The sequence below is a fragment of the Penicillium concentricum genome (genome assembly GCF_028827145.1).
Source record: "Penicillium concentricum strain IBT 3081 chromosome Unknown utg000001l_segment0_segment0, whole genome shotgun sequence".
NCBI lineage: Eukaryota > Fungi > Ascomycota > Eurotiomycetes > Eurotiales > Aspergillaceae > Penicillium > Penicillium concentricum.
The window spans coordinates 4,004,920-4,023,286 of record NW_026622754.1 but is presented as its reverse complement, the minus strand read 5'-3'; the positions used below and the strand labels follow the sequence as shown (position 1 = coordinate 4,023,286).

General features: G+C 47.3%; 7 protein-coding genes across 7 annotated transcripts; 6 read left to right on the top strand and 1 right to left on the bottom strand.

The window, feature by feature from the left end:
• Positions 1-454: 454 nt before the first annotated feature.
• On the top strand, positions 455-1,873 carry N7517_001516 (kinase-like domain-containing protein; the record flags this gene model as incomplete). Its single annotated transcript, XM_056719246.1, has 2 exons — positions 455-1,672; positions 1,745-1,873. The coding sequence occupies 2 exons, from the start codon at positions 455-457 to the stop codon at positions 1,871-1,873; spliced, it is 1,347 nt and encodes a 448-aa protein (XP_056583381.1).
• A 353-nt stretch (positions 1,874-2,226) lies between these two features.
• N7517_001515 (uncharacterized protein) lies at positions 2,227-3,063 on the top strand (the record flags this gene model as incomplete). Its single annotated transcript, XM_056719245.1, has 1 exon — positions 2,227-3,063. One exon carries the CDS (start codon positions 2,227-2,229, stop codon positions 3,061-3,063), a length of 837 nt encoding a protein of 278 aa, XP_056583380.1.
• Positions 3,064-4,582: 1,519 nt separating this feature from the next.
• Positions 4,583-5,615, bottom strand: N7517_001514 (uncharacterized protein; the record flags this gene model as incomplete). The annotated part of the gene is made up of 2 exons (XM_056719244.1): positions 4,583-5,006; positions 5,053-5,615. The coding sequence occupies 2 exons, from the start codon at positions 5,613-5,615 to the stop codon at positions 4,583-4,585; spliced, it is 987 nt and encodes a 328-aa protein (XP_056583379.1).
• A 1,733-nt stretch (positions 5,616-7,348) lies between these two features.
• N7517_001513 (SIR2 family NAD-dependent protein deacylase) lies at positions 7,349-8,375 on the top strand (the record flags this gene model as incomplete). The annotated part of the gene is made up of 2 exons (XM_056719243.1): positions 7,349-7,685; positions 7,756-8,375. 2 exons carry the CDS (start codon positions 7,349-7,351, stop codon positions 8,373-8,375), a joined length of 957 nt encoding a protein of 318 aa, XP_056583378.1.
• Positions 8,376-8,662: 287 nt separating this feature from the next.
• On the top strand, positions 8,663-11,154 carry N7517_001512 (uncharacterized protein; the record flags this gene model as incomplete). Its single annotated transcript, XM_056719242.1, has 14 exons — positions 8,663-8,777; positions 8,831-8,864; positions 8,916-8,965; positions 9,015-9,109; positions 9,161-9,306; positions 9,360-9,543; positions 9,601-9,670; positions 9,721-10,005; positions 10,059-10,109; positions 10,175-10,482; positions 10,534-10,634; positions 10,686-10,858; positions 10,911-11,073; positions 11,127-11,154. The coding sequence occupies 14 exons, from the start codon at positions 8,663-8,665 to the stop codon at positions 11,152-11,154; spliced, it is 1,803 nt and encodes a 600-aa protein (XP_056583377.1).
• Positions 11,155-14,039: 2,885 nt separating this feature from the next.
• On the top strand, positions 14,040-17,485 carry N7517_001511 (putative SNF2 family helicase/ATPase; the record flags this gene model as incomplete). The annotated part of the gene is made up of 2 exons (XM_056719241.1): positions 14,040-17,024; positions 17,078-17,485. The coding sequence occupies 2 exons, from the start codon at positions 14,040-14,042 to the stop codon at positions 17,483-17,485; spliced, it is 3,393 nt and encodes a 1,130-aa protein (XP_056583376.1).
• A 629-nt stretch (positions 17,486-18,114) lies between these two features.
• Positions 18,115-18,324, top strand: N7517_001510 (uncharacterized protein; the record flags this gene model as incomplete). Its single annotated transcript, XM_056719240.1, has 1 exon — positions 18,115-18,324. One exon carries the CDS (start codon positions 18,115-18,117, stop codon positions 18,322-18,324), a length of 210 nt encoding a protein of 69 aa, XP_056583375.1.
• Positions 18,325-18,367: the final 43 nt, after the last annotated feature.

The window sequence follows — 18,367 nt, the reverse complement described above, 5'->3', positions numbered from 1 at the left end:
TGCAACTTGATCTTAATGCACTTGTACACATGTGTAGACAGTCAAGATATGGAAGAAAAGCTATCTATTATTATATCGACAATTCAAATGAGAGAATCATAGCCACTAAATCAAGCAGAGTGCTCTATAGCTCGGGGTCTGGCCCAGTAAATTTTCTTACACTTCAGCTGCTCAGAGTCATCATGTTATAGATTCAATGGGGTCCAATAAGCTCTCCGAGATTGATCAATGGCATCTTAGGTAGATCTTGGATACCCGGGAACATTATGTTGGCACAATAAGTCGCTATTCAACGCAGCTCACTGTGTTTTCTACTCTGAGACTAGATGATTCATGGTTATGTCATACCTTTACTACAGCTCTTTGGAGCTTTTATCGACTTTCTAGATACATTCTATCGAGCTTTGTATACTATAGTTTCCACGGGAAACACAAGAATTCACAGAAACCGAGAATGCAAAAGGAGAAGTCTCAAGATACTCATCCACATCGCTTCGCGCATGTCGAAATACCACCACGCTCCCCGCCATCTCATACCCACCACGTGCTAAGGGATAGCGACAGAGAGATAAGGGACTATGCGAGTCCTCACATTCTTGATGAGCTAACCCATGTCTTACCTGTGTTGGGACAGTCGATACCTGAATGTGAGGGCCCTTCTCACCCAGAGACGGTTATGAATTCCGACAAGTCGGATCAGATGCAAAAGATTACAGCCAACAGGAAAGCAGAGGAAGAATCGCACCCATCGTTTGCAGAGGACTATGGCAAATTCAACCGAATCCTCCATTACGATGACACCAATACTGTTGAATTGTACAAGAAGAAAGTACCGCTTTCTCATCCAACATCGCCAGCAAAGTCCCCGCCAATCCATATACTGGGGATATTGAGACGAAACTCCACCGATGCAGTTAAAGAACTCTATGCAATCAAAGTGTTTCGCCACACCCATAGCCCCGTCTCTCCGGACAATCTTCCAAGTCGAACTATCTCCCTATTTCACCCCAACATTGTCCCACTCGTCGACATTCTCTACAATAAGCAAAGGAATCTCTGTCTTGTCATGCCGTACTATGCTGGTGGTGACCTACTCTCTTTTCTTTGGCGATCATGGAAACCAAAGGACAAACCGTCCACCGAGGAGTTGGACTGTTTAGCTATTCAAATCCTGCGAGGAGTGGCGTTTTTACATGAGAACAACATTGCCCATGGCGACCTAAGACCAGACCATATATTCTTAACTTCCCGAGGCTCAGTGAAAGTGGGTGGTTTTGGTCAAGACGAAGATGCAATTCGAGAACTAGCCACGCTGTCAGATAGTGGTAATCTCACATCCTCTTCAGAACCAACCCCTGACACACCTCCGGATTCCGAAGATAAGCCGATTCTGTGCATTCGGAGAACGGTTACAGACGCCAGTGTGCCTTATCTTCCTCCTGAGAGGTTTCCTGCTCAGGGCTCTCGCCCTCAAAGCTATGCACAACAAGATGGCTGTGATTTTAGAGCGGGAGATATGTGGGCATGCGGCATAATCTGCGTGCTACTTCGATCGGGAGAACTCCCCTGGCCCAGCGCCCAGAGAGTTAATCCTGAGAATGAGTCTTATGCTGTTTACCTCCGCTGTCGTCTGAAGGAAGATGGCTTCGGTCTCATACAGGCTCTTGAAGAAGTAAGTTATATTTATCATCTTCTTCTAGTGAGGCTGGGCATAAGAAAAATATCTAATATCTCGGAACTCAAGCATTACCGAAATTTAGTTTACGCGATGTTACATCCCGATATGGAGGCGAGAATTACAGCAGAAGAGGTCTTGAGATCTGAGTGGGCCCTTGAAGTGCCAGCTTGTGAGATTGGGGAGAAGGGGTTGTGATCAAATGACCATTTTTATAACGTTCTATATGCATATGACGTGGAATATAAAGGCATCGTGTAGATCCAGTCTATACCCTCACATAGTGTCAGAACTCAGTTTTATATCGCAAAGGGTGGCAAGGCCTGGCCATCAAAACGGAAGGGGAGAGTCAAGTAGCAGAGGAAATCCGAAACGTAGATGCCGCACTAGGTAGTTGCTAAAACGGCAAGTGTATACGGAGTCGATCTGATATCTTCAGATAGACATGTGATTATCTATGTAGTCATGATTGCTAAAAGGGTCCTTAAGGATTCCATCTTCATTTCACCTCCGATTCAACTACTATCCTCCACTTCGTTATCACACACACCATGGCTTCTGTCTATCACGGCCAGTGGTCTTACTACGCAGACACGCTCTACGTCACTTCCTCTTCCGGTCATGTTCACTCGCGCGCGGCATATTCCGAGTTGGAGGAAATCTTCAGTACACCATTGGGAGCCAAAAGGAACAGACCCGACAATCCAGCCCACTGGTACGAAGCCCAGCTTCTCCATTTTGGATTACCGCCGACAAAATACAAAGCTACGGCCAAGATGAGGTTGATGGATGCCTTTCAGGACGGGACACTATTTGTCCCGGATGAAATACTACGAATTGAAGACACCCTGAGCAGAAACTGGACCAAACAGGACTTGGAGGCCCGTATTCTTGGTCCTTCCATGCGACCTTCACTCGATCCCGGTATTACGACAGCTCCGGTGACTGGCAGGGCTTACTTTACCGCTCATCTACCGTCGGTTGGTGAGCCGAGAGCTTTATTCAGTGGAGCCTTGGCTGGAGGGGCTGGAGTGCAAGGCAACATGCGATCTCAACGAAACGATATGCAACCGCCCCACGATCAGACAAAGAAAAGACAAGGCAACGAGGGAGAGTTATCAACCCGCCCTATGAAGGCTGCCAGATGTCGTGGTGAAACTGGTGCACCTGAATTCCAGGTCCACACACACATCAATCCGAATAGCGAGACCTTCCAGCAAAGATCAGCTGTTATTCCAAAATCAGCGGGAAACGGACGCGGACGCCCGGCTCTGGACAGAGAATTGCAGCAAGTCGAATATAAAACTGTGCCTCTATCGCATCAGGGTACCTCCGGAACAGTGAGCATGTCCCTTCGTATACCAGAAACGCAGTATAACCATCTCTGACCATCATACACAGGCCACACAGCTACCTCCACCCGGGTTAATGGATGTTGACGGTGCAATTGACTATTGTGGGTACGGCTACAAGCCAGCGATGGGTTCGAGTCAATCTGGATGGAGTTTCAGGAACGGAGATCCAGTGGCCAATGTATGAATGGACCCCGGGAATTGGATTACTTGAAACAAACGTCAAAGTTGGGGGTATGATAATGTACGTAAGAAAGTGTTGCTCGGGGGAGAAGAGGATAGTGAAATGTTTGGAGGCCAAGTTGATTCCAGAATATGTATGATTTTCTTTCCTGTCAAATCCCAAGAGTAGAGGCTAAATCCTAGATGCCTGCCCATTTGAAGAACGCCTTTGACACCGCTCCATATGCGAGGTTCAAACAGTTATTATTCTGAGAAATATGCATTCCACGAGACCATACAAGGTACATATGGATTCTAGTAGCAATAGGCACCACATAGTAGTAGACTGTACCTACATTTAGGTATGCCTGACATATTCAAGCTATAGGCAAGCCGCAACACCTCTCTGATATTCAAACCATTCCAAATATCCCCTTCCCTCGCTGCAATATCCCGCCCTGAGGCTTTAGAAAATAAGCCTCCGCCATCTTGATAACATATGCCGGGTTATTCTGGTAAAAATGATTCTTAAGATCAAGGACCATTTCTTGCCTCTGGTGCGTGGTATACTCGAAGCCTCGTCTATTTGAGCAACATTCACACGAAGGCGTACAATGTCCAATCCCCTTAGTTCGTTGAGTTGCTGACCGGCGAGTTCTACAACACCCGCAGCTTCGACCGCAGCAGCCACCTCTTCTCGCACAGTCTTCAACCAGTTCTTGCCGAAGATACCAAGTTGGATTTTGTTGTAAAATATCATAGGACCGTTTCACCGGCCCGAGAGGAAGTATTGATTCGGCGAGGTAAAACGCCCACTCGGCCTTACTATATTCTTGTAAAAGACCGCTAAGCTCCTTTTCATACTTATCAATGGTGATTTTCTCTGATAGCCGGGCCTTATTCTCTAGAGCTTGTTCCCGTTGAACAATTTCTCGGAGAATATATTCTTTTACCATAATATCCACAAAGACTTGGATATGGAAAATGAGGTTGCCATATTTGAGTCGAAGTATACGAATGTCTGAACGTCCTTCGAATTTGGCGTACCTTCTAACGGGCCTGAATCCCCGCCTATATTCGAACATATGGTAGACTCCCCAACGTTTCATATTGAGACTTGATGGCACTGGTGAAGATAAAAAGAGAAAGAAAGGTGAAGGAAACAGAATGCTCTATTATGTACGAGTATATGTGACGTGATATTATTAATACGCGCCGCTCCCAAATCGGGGTTGGGCTAATGTCTAATCGTATAGCCAAAGTAACCTTAGGCCTATAGATGTAGGAAGACTTGCCCGAATACAAAACATTTGTTCTCCGAATGGAGTACAACCCCAGCGTAGCCAACTCGATGGATAGCCAGTCTATTTTAATGAATCATGTCTATCAACCCTCAATACTCCACAACTTTCAAAAAACCACGTCTCTCAACATCAGCAATGGCAAATTGAAAAGGCGCATCCACAAGCCCAGTTGACTTTTCCCATTGTGGATCCAGATACCATGGCTTGATGAGTAAGACGTCAAAGACAGTGGGCTGTTGAATCTGATGCAGCGGTATAAGCCAATCATCTAGACGGTTCGTGACGTGAGGATACAAATGGATGGTCAAGTTCTTTAGTCCAGGCAACTTCGTAGCAAGAACCTGGCAACATATATTCCAACTTAGGCCACCGGGATCCGGAAAGCTGAGCTGTAACGTGCGGATCATGCTCATTCGCTGTGGTAGAAGTGTATTCGCAAAATCGATAATTGTATCTGTCTGGTTAAAGAGGAAAATGTTCTTTTGAAAGATCATATCAATAGCCTCGGAGTATCTGCCAGGTTAGTTGGTTATATATGAACATAGATGGGAGTACTCACACTCTTCGGCAAGTTTGTAAAAGTGGCACGAAATCAACTCTTCTCGTGTCAAATCTCCATTCGGAGTTCTCGTGGTAATAAGACCCGTAGTCCATCGGTGTAATGCAGTTACCGACAGGCCGACGAGCAAGCGGCCCCCAGCAATGATGACTGCATGAACAGAAATTGCGAGGTTCGCTGCATAAAATCCCGACGATTTGCTTATCGGATCGTTTCCATTTGCGCTGGGTTGGTCGAAGAACATGCAGCATTTGACTACAGAGATAATGTTCCCAGATGAGAAGGCGGACTTCGGCGGGTAGACATTCGAATAGAGGAGACTGGGTTTGGTCGAAGGTGAGCTGTTGGTTGCGTCGCCTTGAAAGGGATAATCGCCATCCACGACTAGTTGACGGTGGTTGAGGTTTGAGATCTTTATCCTCCGGGAATGGTGGAGTGAGTGGTCTGGGGCGGGGGTTTGGAGATAAATTGAGGTCTTTCAAGTCGTCATCTTGAAGTCGATTCTTCCTGACGAACTCAAGTTTCTTTCCATCGGACTCATCGCCTAGGGTTTGAGGTGCCATATTTGAACTGATAGAGAGTGAAAGTAAAGGTGGCGTTGGATGGTATATCGCCTAAATGTGCCAATCTTACACGCCAGGGTGCGTTTGTCAAGGTTAAGCTTGGCCCCCAAAAATAACAATTAGGCTCTTAGCTTGAGATACCAAAGTCAAACAATTCAAATAAAGACAGGAAGTAAAATAAAGATGAAATAAAACAAACTGGCCTCTGTCGCCTAAAGGATAAAACATATAGTGCGGGCCCGTTCAATTATAGCGATCTACAAACCCGCTCAAGATCCAAGTCGAGAAACATAACAAAAATGACGAAAACAACTAAGCAGGGTTCCAAGAGAGCAACGCCGCAAATGTAGTCGCAATATGAGAAGTTTCCTGATATCCATAGGCTTGGTGAACCTAGATAGGTATTCGCCGTTACTTAGTGTGGCTAGTCAATGTCCTTCATGGGTGGTCCAACGAGTGACATAATGACGTGACTCTCTAGCTAAGCCTTCTTAATCAAATCTTATAGCAGGATGTGTGGCATTCTATGCGCCTTTGTTATGGACCATGAATTACTACGCCCTTAAAATCGTGACATTAGGCCACATAATCTTGAATCTGAATTACTAGTGTACGTTGAGCATATATATACATGTCCCCAAACCAACGCCCTGTTTAATACAACCGTGCGTTAATCTAAAATAGACAATAGCTGCACTGGGTCATGTTTTCCACCTTCGTAAACTATACGATCCAGGTGCATATTCTTATTCTCGTATATCCACACCTCGTGACTGATTATTCGAATGCGATAGGCAGGCAACTGAGTCCTCCAGAATCCTGCTATAGTTATCCATGTGGTAGCTGGCGCTACCTCGGGGCTGGTAACAACTCCAGTCCAATTCGGTCTCGGATTTACTCATGCTGTTGTCTTCAAAGGTATTTATAACCTCTCAGCAAGAACTTTCCCTTTACGGTTTTTCTAACCTCCTACCGAAGAGAGCGTCTATTGCTGCTGGAGTCCAAAATGCCATAGGAACTTTCGCAATTGCTAGTAGGTTCGCTGCTGGGCAAAGTCAGGATCAGGGGGGCTAGGCATTGTGGCTGTAAATACCACTGCACAGGCATGTGGTGCCCTCACGGCCATGGGAAGTTGTGGTTGGGTCTGGATGACGGGCAATTGCCCTGGTTGAATTGTCACTGCTCGGATGCTATATGCCTCGTAGCACGGTGTTTGCTACTGCTACTGTATTCCTAGTAATACAGCTTGAGGTCCACCCAGCTATCTTTGGAGGCTTCTGATTTAGAATGTCCTACTTCCTTTCACTAGGCAAAGCTTCCACCTTCTATAGAGTAGTGGCAATTGGCAATGGGCTGTCTATCTTGCTTTGCTTTGCCCCCATCCCTTCCTATAACACTAGGTTTGCTACGGAGATTGAAGCTATGTCGAAGGCCACTTTTAGTAAACTATTTTGTATTGGATTCGTAGATCTGCCTAGGATAATATATTCGAACTATAGAATACCAAAAACCAACGGAAGATAGCTCCTGCTGAACTGTTATATTCCTTTTCTTTAGAAGATAAAGAAAAAGGAATTATCATAAGTCAACAAACACCCCAATGGTAGTTTGAATAAAGAACTGTTCTGGCGCCTTATAGATCAGGCGTTGATGGGGTATAAATTCCCCGCATCTCCATTTCAGCCCCTTTCAAGAAGCCTCTCTCCCTTCAAATCTCTTACTGTGAAAAGGCCATGGCTTCATCCAAGAGCATTGTGCCGGCTGCTGACCTTCAATCATTTACTGAATATTTAAAAGGCTGCAAACGCATCGTTGCTCTTCTTGGAGCTGGAATCTCAGCATCGTCAGGCCTACCCACCTTCCGTGGGGCAGGTGGACTCTGGCGTGCCCACGATGCAACCTCCCTTGCGACCCCAGAAGCTTTCGAAGAGTCTCCCGGTCTCGTCTGGCAGTTCTACAGCTATCGGCGACACATGGCCTTGCAGGCTGACCCCAATAAAGCACACTACGCCTTAGCGGAGCTATCAAGAAGGAATGAAGACTTTATCACATTGAGCCAGAATGTTGACGGTATGAATGTGGGACTTGGTTTTATTTTATTTTTTGTTTTTTTGACTAATAAATCCATCGCGTTTTCTAGGCCTCTCCCAGCGAGCGAACCATCCCGCGAAGCAGCTGCATCTTCTTCACGGCACTCTGTTCAATGTGAAATGCACCAACTTCTACTGCACCTATAGCGAAGATGACTACACCGACCCTATCGTTCCCGCCCTCGAGATCCCAAAAAAGAGTTCAGGCCTTAACCCTTCTGCGACCGATAAGACTGGCGAGGAAGCATCGAAAGCGATTGCAGAAGCTCTGGAAGGCACAACCAACGAGGTCGACATATCTGATCCCAGCAATCCGATTGCCACAGTGCCTAAAGAGGAATTACCTCAATGCCCTCAATGCAAAGATGGCTTGCTCCGACCAGGAGTCGTATGGTTTGGAGAACCCCTACCGGAGAAAACACTCAAAGCTGTGGATAAGTGGATCGCGGCGGGTCCAATTGACCTGTGCTTGGTCATTGGCACCAGCGCGCGGGTCTGGCCAGCTGCGGGGTATGTCCACGAAGCTCGTTCGCAGGGCGCCCGAGTTGCAGTGTGTAATATGGACCTTAAGGATACACCGGGTGAGCTTCATTACGGGGACTGGTTCTTCCAGGGAGATGCAGGTGTTATTGTTCCTGAGATACTCAAGGGCGTTATTGGTGATATCTGAATTTTGACTTATGAAGCGATGAGCATGAGAAGCTTGGGATTTTATAAAACTTATTCCAGGACTTTATGGAGTGTCCTTGCAATATTAATAGGCCAAATGACCGAGACACCAAAATGCCGGTGAAGATGCCGATCCTCGGGTACTTAACGTCAATGCGGAAACAATTTCAAAGGCCCATAAATAGCGGAACTTGATCTGTACTATGCGGGGTATATAGAGCTAGCCCTGACCCAAGGGGTTGACATTTAAACTTGTCCTCCCTATCAATTCCAACATTGCAAGACACAATGAAGTCGAATACAGTACCCCAGAAACGAAAGAAGGTAGAGAGTGACGATGAAGATGAAATTGTCAAAGATGGCAGCCTTACGTCTGCTGCTGAGAATTTCTTCGAGGCGCTGTGTATGTGATCCAAGCTTCAGGAAACCCATTAGAAAAGCTAACCATTCTTACAGCCGAGGCCGGGATCACTCACTGCTTCGTCAACCTGTGAGTAGCTGTAATAATCACCAATTTGATGTGTTTTGACCGGTCCGATAGGGGGAGCGATCATCCGGCCATGTTGGAAGCGATGATCAAGGCCAAGCAAGGTGAGTACAGGAGATATTATCCAATAACACCAGGGCTGAATTATGACAGAAAACAAAACCAATTTTCCGAACATCATTACCTGTCCTTCTGAGCTAGTGGCACTATCAGCTGCACTGGGGTATGCTCAAGCTACAGGAGTTCCAGTACGTGACTGCGTCCATCATATCGATTGATTTTCGCTAACTTCTCACTAGCAATGTGTAATTGTGCATGTGGACTGCGGAACTCTCGCTATGGGACAGTCCATACATAACGCCTCCGTCAGCAGAGTTCCTGTCCTGTGCTTCGCTGGCTTGAGTCCTTTTACCCAGAATGGCGAAATGTTGGGTTCGAGAACAGAGTTAGCAAGCCCAAGACAAGATATTTACATTGAGCCTACTGACACTACTACAGGTTCATCCATTGGCTGCAAGACGTACCCGATCAAGCAGCAATTGTCCGACAATACTGCAGATACACAGGTGAAATAAAAACCGGACGCAATATCAAGCAGATGGTCTCGCGAGCATTGCAATTTGCTACATCTGACCCTAAAGGCCCGGCATATCTAATGGCCGCGAGAGAGGTACTTGAGGAAGTAAGTATTCGCAGTCTTCAAAATATACTAAAATAGCTACTAACCAGATCTATGCAGCGTGTGGGAAAGGAATACGTAGACGGAGAAATTCTCAGTTCAATTGCTCCAAGTGCATTGCCAGAGCAAGGTAGGGTGATACTTATCCAGGCTATAACTTCACTTCACTGACAACAATAGATGTGGAATTAATTGCCAAGTCGCTCATGAGCGCAAGGCGACCGCTTGTCATCACAGGCTATCTTGGTCGGAATCGCAAAGCACCAGCCCTCTTGGCTGAGCTTTGTGACAAACTTCCAATCACCGTCGTGGAGATGGTCGGCTCTGACGTTTCGCTGCGAAGTGACCATGAAGCATATCGCGGCGTTACCGTCACTACTCATCCGGAAGTTCTTGAAGCCGATGTTATTCTTATTCTCGATTGTGATGTCCCTTGGATCCCTACTGCCGGAAAGCCTCGGAGCGGTAAGAATACCCCAGAAAGCAGTGTTTCAATGCCGTTCTAACAGGCGCTGCAGGCACGAAAGTATTCCATCTAGATGTCGATCCGCTGAAGCAACAGATGCCACGTAAGTTCACACACCGACCGCGGGGCTGATAATCTTCTATTTTCTTGCTGATAGTTATGTTTCAGTCTTTTCAATCAACGCGACTCGTAAGCTCAAGGTTGGCTGTGGAATTGCACTTGAGCAAATCAATGCTTTCCTGGATAAACAGGACATTAATCGGGCTACGTATACCGTGGAATTTGAGGAGCGGTCAAAGAATTACAAGACCTGGAGGGAAAGCTTAAAAGCACTTGAATCACCGTTGGAAGATGGTGTAGTCAGTGTGCCATACCTGGCATCAAGATTGCGAGATTCTCTCCCCGAAGACACTATTTATGTTTTGGAGGCTGTAACCAATGCAGGACATCTCATTCACCATTTGAGCTTGACCAAGGTATGTATTAATGCCAAGCTAGCTACTGATTTGATACTAACTAAATTCCAGCCCGGAAGTCTGATTGCCAGCGGCGCAGGTGGTCTGGGATGGGGAGGTGGTGCAGCACTAGGCGTCAAGCTAGGCAAGCCCGGTTCATTCATATGTGCAATGTAAGTGTTCACAGTCGTGAAAGATTTGCACTATATCTAATGAACTCCCAGCGTCGGTGACGGAGTTTACCTTTTCTCGCAAATGGAAAGTGTTTATTGGATCGCCAGACGTTATGATATCCCCTTCCTCCTCATTGTGCTCAACAATGGCGGATGGAACGCACCAAAGGTGTCTGCACTTCTGGTGCACAAGGACGGATTATCGTCGAAGTCAAACAGACGAGGTCAGCCAGATTTGAACCAAACACCTTGCACACAGTGACTGATTTATTGCAGATCTCAATATCTCGTTTGATCCTTCTCCTGATTACCCTGGAATCGCTGCTGCGGCCGGTAAAGCGTGGGGTGCGACAGTGACCACGCAAAGTGAGCTTGATCCTGCTATCAAAGAGGCGACGGATGTTGTTCAGGGTGGGAGATGTGCTGTGATTGAGGTTTCGTGAGTAAAAATAGTACCTGTAAACTGACTATCAGCTGACCTTTTCTGTATAGTGTTCCGTCTATGTGGAAGGAGAACTAGAAGACAGAGCGAGCGGAGGCAAATTGGACCCTTATTCAGACAGTGAACTGTTATCATTGGGACTGGGGTGTAACCCTAGAGCTGGTTCCACCCTAGGGCTGTCATTCGATGGCTTCATGGAGAACCTCATTCCTTCGTGGATGTTTATGCTCAAGCTCCGGGGTCACCTATTCAATGAGAGGTAGTTGCCGTGTCGAAAGTGTGAAGCGTAGCAGCTGCCAGATAGAGATTCAGCATTAGCCTTTATGCGATTGCTCCGACAGAGGTCTAGACTAGATATAATATGAGAAATAAGATTAAGAAAAATGGAAATGAGCCGGGCACACGAAAATCTTGATGAATGAATTCGATCACATACCTGACCCAGTCGAGTACTTCCAAAATCAAACATGAGTGACTCGCCCCAGATTCAGACAGGGGCGACTCTTCCCAGGTTGGAGAAGGAAGCCCTTCTCCAATCAATCCTGACTGACTAGCAGATGATTTTCTTTTGGATGGGCCGCAACCACACAAGTCACTCAAACCGAAGGGAAAACTCCAGAAGAACTCCGGGTTTTGCAAAAGCGACCACGCAGAGCCGACAATACTCCTCAATAGGGAACATCGGGAATTGCTTGCGTTTATGTCGGCATAACAACAAATGGGCGGTTCAATCCGGAACTCCAAACCTTTCCGCGTCACACTGTTGTACTGTTCTAGGCACTATCGATATATTAGTTCAACATCGTTGCCCCTAACAAGACCTGGAAAGAAACACTGTCTCAAGAAATCTTCAAATATCGTGGGGAAGAAAACACAACCGGAGGGAAGCTGTACCGGAATAAATCGTGTCTATGTTGAAATTTTGCCTGTGTTCTCGGTAAATTTGGCGCCGAGAGGCACCAGATAATGATTAGATATTGCTCAACTTTCATAGGGCGTTCGTATTGGAGGATATTATGTCTGTTGTCACGACGGATAGAGCTCCGAAAGGTACCAGACAATGATCAAATATTGCTCAAATCGCAGAGGGAGTCACGGATTTCTTGATTGGAGGCTGTCCGCTCGACATCAATATTGACGTGCCCCATGATGATATATGTGAAGCCTCTTCCTCTCCTTCGAAGGCGTGGTAGACTTCCGGAATCCGGAATCCGGACGCTGGGGCTGGGTCTTTGCCCAACCTCCAGACGGAAGAACACTTGTGCGTGCAAATCCTCGATTGTGACCGTGTTGTACTTGACGAAGAAGGTATTTCCACAGGCGGAATAAGTGAGGGTGTTTAAATTTCGGCCCTTTTGCTCGCAGAGGCGTACCACCAGGTCCTGCAGGCCAAGCCAGGGGTTGCCTGCTTCAAGATCTCGCTTTGATCACTCGGCACTGTCGTGTTCGTGGAAAGGAAAGAAGAGAGATGGAGGGGGGGGGTGTGGTGGAGAAAGAGAGATGAAGGTGGGAACAAGCCGAAATGAACTTATATATGGGTAAGGGCCCTTGCCTCTAGCGAGTAGGAGGAGGGAGATAGAAGGGTGGGAGGAAAGTGGAGTGGTAGTGTTGTTGAGAATGAAGAAGAGAGATGAAGGGGCGGAGGTTGTTATTGAAGAATAAAAGTGGGATAAAAGTGAGAGGCAGTGAGAGTAAGTTGGAAGTAACTTTATAGAGAGATGAAGGTGACAACGAGCCAAAAGTGAACTTATAGATGGGTAAGTATATTTTCCTCTTGCAGCTAGGACTTTCAGAATCCGATCACCCAAAAGGCTGGCTCTAGGTAATACTGGAAGCCATGAAATCTTGAGGACGTTTCTCTTGATATCGCGGGGTTTCTCGGGCTGTACTTCCTACTGCCACGGAATTTCTTTTTTTGAGATGGGTGCTTGTAAGATATACCACTTGCTTTCCTTTCTGCAACAAACATTCTCCTATCTGGCAGGGTGAATAATTCACCGTAACTCATAAAATGCGTATTTCCCACCAAACAAGCTTTCCATATATAACTTGTGATAACTATATGCTAATACGAGGTCCAAAGTTTAAGGTTGAAGGCAGTGAAAGGTTTTCGTAAGGTGTTCTCTCCTTCTACGCACCTAGTGGTCCGAATGAATATCATGTGGCTGCGAGAAAAGTGGATCAATGGCCCTTGATCAAGTAGTATGTAGGCACCCGAGGAGAATATGAGTTTGTTTTCATAGACGATCGGGATGGCGTACAAGCACTAGAAGTGACCAGTTATGGATAGATGTGACGAACATATGTTAAGAACAATGTACACCACAAGAAAGAATAAAATGCAAGATGAACTCTTGGAACTATAGAATCAGAAAGGAACTATATATCACAATCTGGCTAGGAGGTATAAGAAATTTAGGGGGAAATTGAATGGCGGTCAACAGACGTTGCGTAAATGTTCGATGGTGGCCTGCATATCCCGGCCAGTTCGCAACTAGTAGCGCTGTAATGTATCATCATTCGGGACTCTGCATCTCAACAAGATGTTCCTGGTTTTTGCCTGAAATGCTATTTCTGCCTGGGGCATCAACCGTTGCTAGGCCGACCGCAAACAAAACGATAACCTTTGTGATAACGGCCCTTTTCCCTTTGATGTCTGCAAACCCCCACCATCGACAAAACACTCCAGGGCTTCGGATTCAAGGCATCATCTAAGGGTTAGTTTCTCCTTGATTCGCTTGACGTTCTTGAACTCGACATTTCAATCGCTAAACCCACCCCCAAAAAGTGGTCGAGCCTGACAGAGAACACAACTAACGCCAAATTCCAGTGCTTTCGAGATTGCTCATCGGAATTGATGCCCAAAGATCAGATCATCCGGACTTGGTCATCCATTGAATTCAACAAACCAACCTGTTCACCCATCTAAATATCCCCTAAACTGCACCACTCGTTAAAACAAAATGGCTAGAGAAAGCAACGCGCCATTGGAGCCTCTCACTCCAGGGGGAAAACCAAACACCCAGGCTCACCCCGCGCATGTCCAGGAACCTGAATTCGGAAAACCCTCGCCGATCGGCCCCCCACAACACAGATCAAACCACCTTTTCAACATTCCGAAGCCGAATCAATCTCGTGCCGAACATCATCGAGCCGCCCCTCGACCACAGCCGCAACATCAGCCACAATCGCGTCACCAAGGTCAGTCCAGTGCTACGCCTCACGCCTATCGCCCATCAAGCACTTCCGGTGCCCCAGTCGCTACGCCCTTGGTGAAGCGAAGCGAGCCATGGGATCCATTCAAGCCGGTGGCGCCGTCGGCTTACAACAACCCTCGCGGAGGATTCCATCATGGCGCAGTTAGTATCAAGCGCCCTGAGAATGTCACTTGGACAACTCCTCGGGCCCCTAGGCCTATCTATCAGTCCAAGCCTGTTCCACCAATGGCAGGTGCATCGAAGAACATACAGAAATTCATCGATCTCACACGCGATGAGACTGATCCTGTTCCAAGGGCATCAGCCTATGCGACCCCGAGCTTCGGGGCCATGGACATGAATGGCTATGTGGATACGGCTATGGCAAACGAAAACATTAAAGCTTTGCTTGAGGGTGCATTCGAGGATGATGAGGACAAGGCTGAGTCGAAACCTAAAGGCAAGAAGAAGAAGGGCGGAAAGAAGAAGTCCAAGAAGACCTCGCAGAAGAAAGAGGAAGAGGAAGTGGTCGTGGACAAGAAGAAGGAACAGGCGATTGACGACCTTGATGATCTTGCTGCTCAACTTCAAGGGGTCACGGTCAACGACCCGAAGGATGATGATGTCAAGCCTGAACACGATTCATCTACCAAGGTTAAGCAAGACGATGAAATTGCCCGGCAAGATGAAGAAGACGACGAAGCAGCAGATGAGGAAGAAGAAGAAGAGGAGGAGGATTCCGACGATGAAGATGAAGGAGTCGTCGAAGGCTTAAAAGTGACCCTCCTTCCCCATCAAATTGAGGGTGTGCGATGGATGTGTGACAAGGAGACTGGCCGAAAGACCTCGAAAGGAATTTTCCCCAAAGGAGGAATCCTTGCAGATGATATGGGTTTGGGCAAAACAGTGCAAGCGATTGCTTTGCTGCTCAAAAACCGTAAATCCGACCACGAAGACAGCGAAAACACCGAATCCGAGGGCAAGACGACCAAGCTGCCCCCAAACTGCATTCCCACCACTTTGGTAATTGCGCCCCTTGCACTCATCAAGCAATGGGAGGCAGAAATCAAGGACAAAGTTGAGCCGTCCCACAAGCTGCGTGTTTGCCTCTATCACGGTACAACACGCGCAAAGACTGCGACGACGCTGGACAAATATGATGTTGTGATCACAACATATGGAACTCTTACCTCCGAATTCAACTCGTCAGCATCAGACAAGGCCAAAAAGTCTGGCATTTTCGCCGTTCATTGGTACCGTATTATCCTTGACGAAGCGCACACAATCAAGAATCGTAACGCCAAAGCCACACAGTCAGCATATGCATTGGACGCCCAATACCGCTGGTGCTTGACAGGAACCCCATTGCAAAATAACCTCGATGAGTTGCAGAGTCTGATCAAATTCCTTCGGGTGAAGCCCTATGACGACTTGGCTGCATGGAGAGATCAGATCAGTCGGCCTTTGAACAATGGCCGGGGAGGCTTGGCTATCCAGCGACTACAGGTCTATTTGAAGGCCTTTATGAAACGCCGCACGAAGGATGTCCTCAGACTGAACGACAATGTGAAGCCTGGCGAAGAAGGACCAGACGGCAAGCCAAAGAAGTCCTCGAATGGATTCCACATCACCAAGCGTGAGGTCATCAAGGTCGATCCCGAATTCACGCCTGGGGAGTTAAACTTCTACAAACGTCTGGAACAGCGGACGGATAATAGTCTTGAGAAAATGATGGGTGGTGCCAAGGTTGATTATGCTGGAGCTTTGGTTCTGCTGTTGCGTCTTCGTCAGGCTTGTAACCACCCAGACTTGGTCAAGGGTGACTTGGCCAAAGACAAGGATATTCTTTTGCAGAATGGCAGTACAAATAGCCAGTCAACACAGTCAAAGCCGGATGACCTTGACAGCATGGCCGATCTTTTCGGGGCAATGAGCGTTGTCGCAAAGAAATGCGATGTTTGCCAAACAGATCTGAGTCCTGGCGAAATCAAGGCCGGTGGCAGTCGATGTGGTGAATGCGAAGCCGACCTGAATACCAATGTTATAGGCACAGATAAAATGAAGAAAAAGAAATCAAAGAAGAGCCACAAGAAGCTTGATATTCTGGACTCCCCGACAGCCCGCAAATCTGACGCACAACTTGCTCGTTCCCGCAAAAATCGACGGGTCATTATCGACAGTGACGACGAAGATGAAGAGGAAGGCGATTGGGTTGTACCTGATGACCAGCGCAAGCTTCCTAACCTCGGGAAGGCCGGTGGTTTGGACGACGAAAACGCTGAAGGAGGTGGTGAATGGCTCATTTCGGACGATGAAACCGATGATGAGATCGAAATTGAATCCCCATCCAGAAGGAAGAGCAAGCCCATCGTTCTAAGCGATTCCGAAGATGAAAGCGGTTCCGAAGCGGAGGACATCTACAACGATGAAGGAGAAAATGGAGAGCTTCCATCAACAAAGATCCGCCACCTTATGCGGATTCTCAACCGCGAGGCACCGGACTTCAAGTTCATTGTTTTCTCCGTCTTTACGTCTATGCTTGATAAGATCGAGCCCTTCTTGAAGAGTGCTAATATTGGCTTCGCCCGCTACGATGGTGGAATGACAAATAACCACCGCGAGGCCAGTCTCGAAAAGCTTCGCAACAACAGCGGCACTCGTGTGTTGCTCTGCAGTCTGCGTGCTGGTGCACTAGGCCTCAATCTGACAGCCGCTAGCCGCGTCGTCATCTTGGAGCCCTTTTGGAATCCCGTATGTTACAATTTTCTATAATCTATTGCGCATTGTGCTAACCCTGAATCTAGTTTGTGGAAGAACAAGCCATCGATCGTGTACATCGCCTGAATCAAACCGTCGACGTGAAAATCTACAGGATGGTCATCAAGGGTACCGTGGAAGAACGCATCGTTGCCCTGCAAGACCGCAAGCGCGAACTCGCCAATGCCACTATCGAGGGCAAGACCGGTGCTGGCAAGCTCACCATGCGCGACATGATGGCACTCTTCGGTCGTGATGCAGAATCCAAATTCACGGATAACCAGACCACCCTGGATTTCAACCAACCCACTCGGCTGCTGAATACCGGGGATGAGACTGAGTCCGCTCCTTCCTCTTCTCGGGAGTCATCACAGTCTGCCCCACGCAGCCAGGGAAATGAGGCTCAACCCAGCCGGGCACGACATGAGCACTCGGTTTATGGCCGACGCTGGTAATCAGCATGATACCCGTGAACGAATTATGAAATTATATTTGGAGAGAATTTTCGGGGAGTCCCGGTTGGCGTGGAGAACGTGTTTCAAGTACATTTGCTAGATTTATCTCATTTCTTGTTTGATATTATATTTTATTGGTTCATCTCGTACATCTCTTGAACTTTGTGCTTCTATGTCAAAACATTCGTCTAGGTGTCCTTCTCTCCCTATACTCGGCCTAGGGTTGCTCTACGCCAAAGAGTGGTGGAACCTTGGTTATTTCTTGACTGGCCTCGCGCCTCCTATGCATCCGGACACAATTCCCGTGAGTCAGATTTCCGTCCAATTTTAGATATGGCGATTTCACAATGGGGCTCGGCATTGTAGTCCGACTGGGATACCTGCGATCCTGGATGATAACTGCCGTCCCTATGGACAGGGGAATCTAGTCGCAATGTTGCAATATGCCTCTATTTGACGGCAATGAGTGGAATCAATGAACCTCTATGGTCTATTCTGACTTCATCTCGATACTTGATATGGCATGACAGAAGCTAATTGGGAATTCAGTTATCAACTCCAAGCCGTTTTCAATGTAGCCATTCAACACGTTTGTCACACAGTTGAGCACACCACTCATCTTTTGTGGAATGTGTGGGGTGTCTTCCATTCGAGCTGAGCTAATCCTCGATGGGCCGGAACAGCTACCTCCATGTCAGGTTCTATGGTTCTACTCCGGACTCGCCGAAGTCGCCTCCCTACGCTCTGACATGATTGCCGGTAATGCCCAAGAGATCTTTGATTCGAAGCACATGGAACTGACCAGCTCGCCAAATCTGTCAAATTTTGAGCGCGGATGAGGCTCAGCGAAAATGTTCGCACTCCTTGAATGGTTTGGTATAC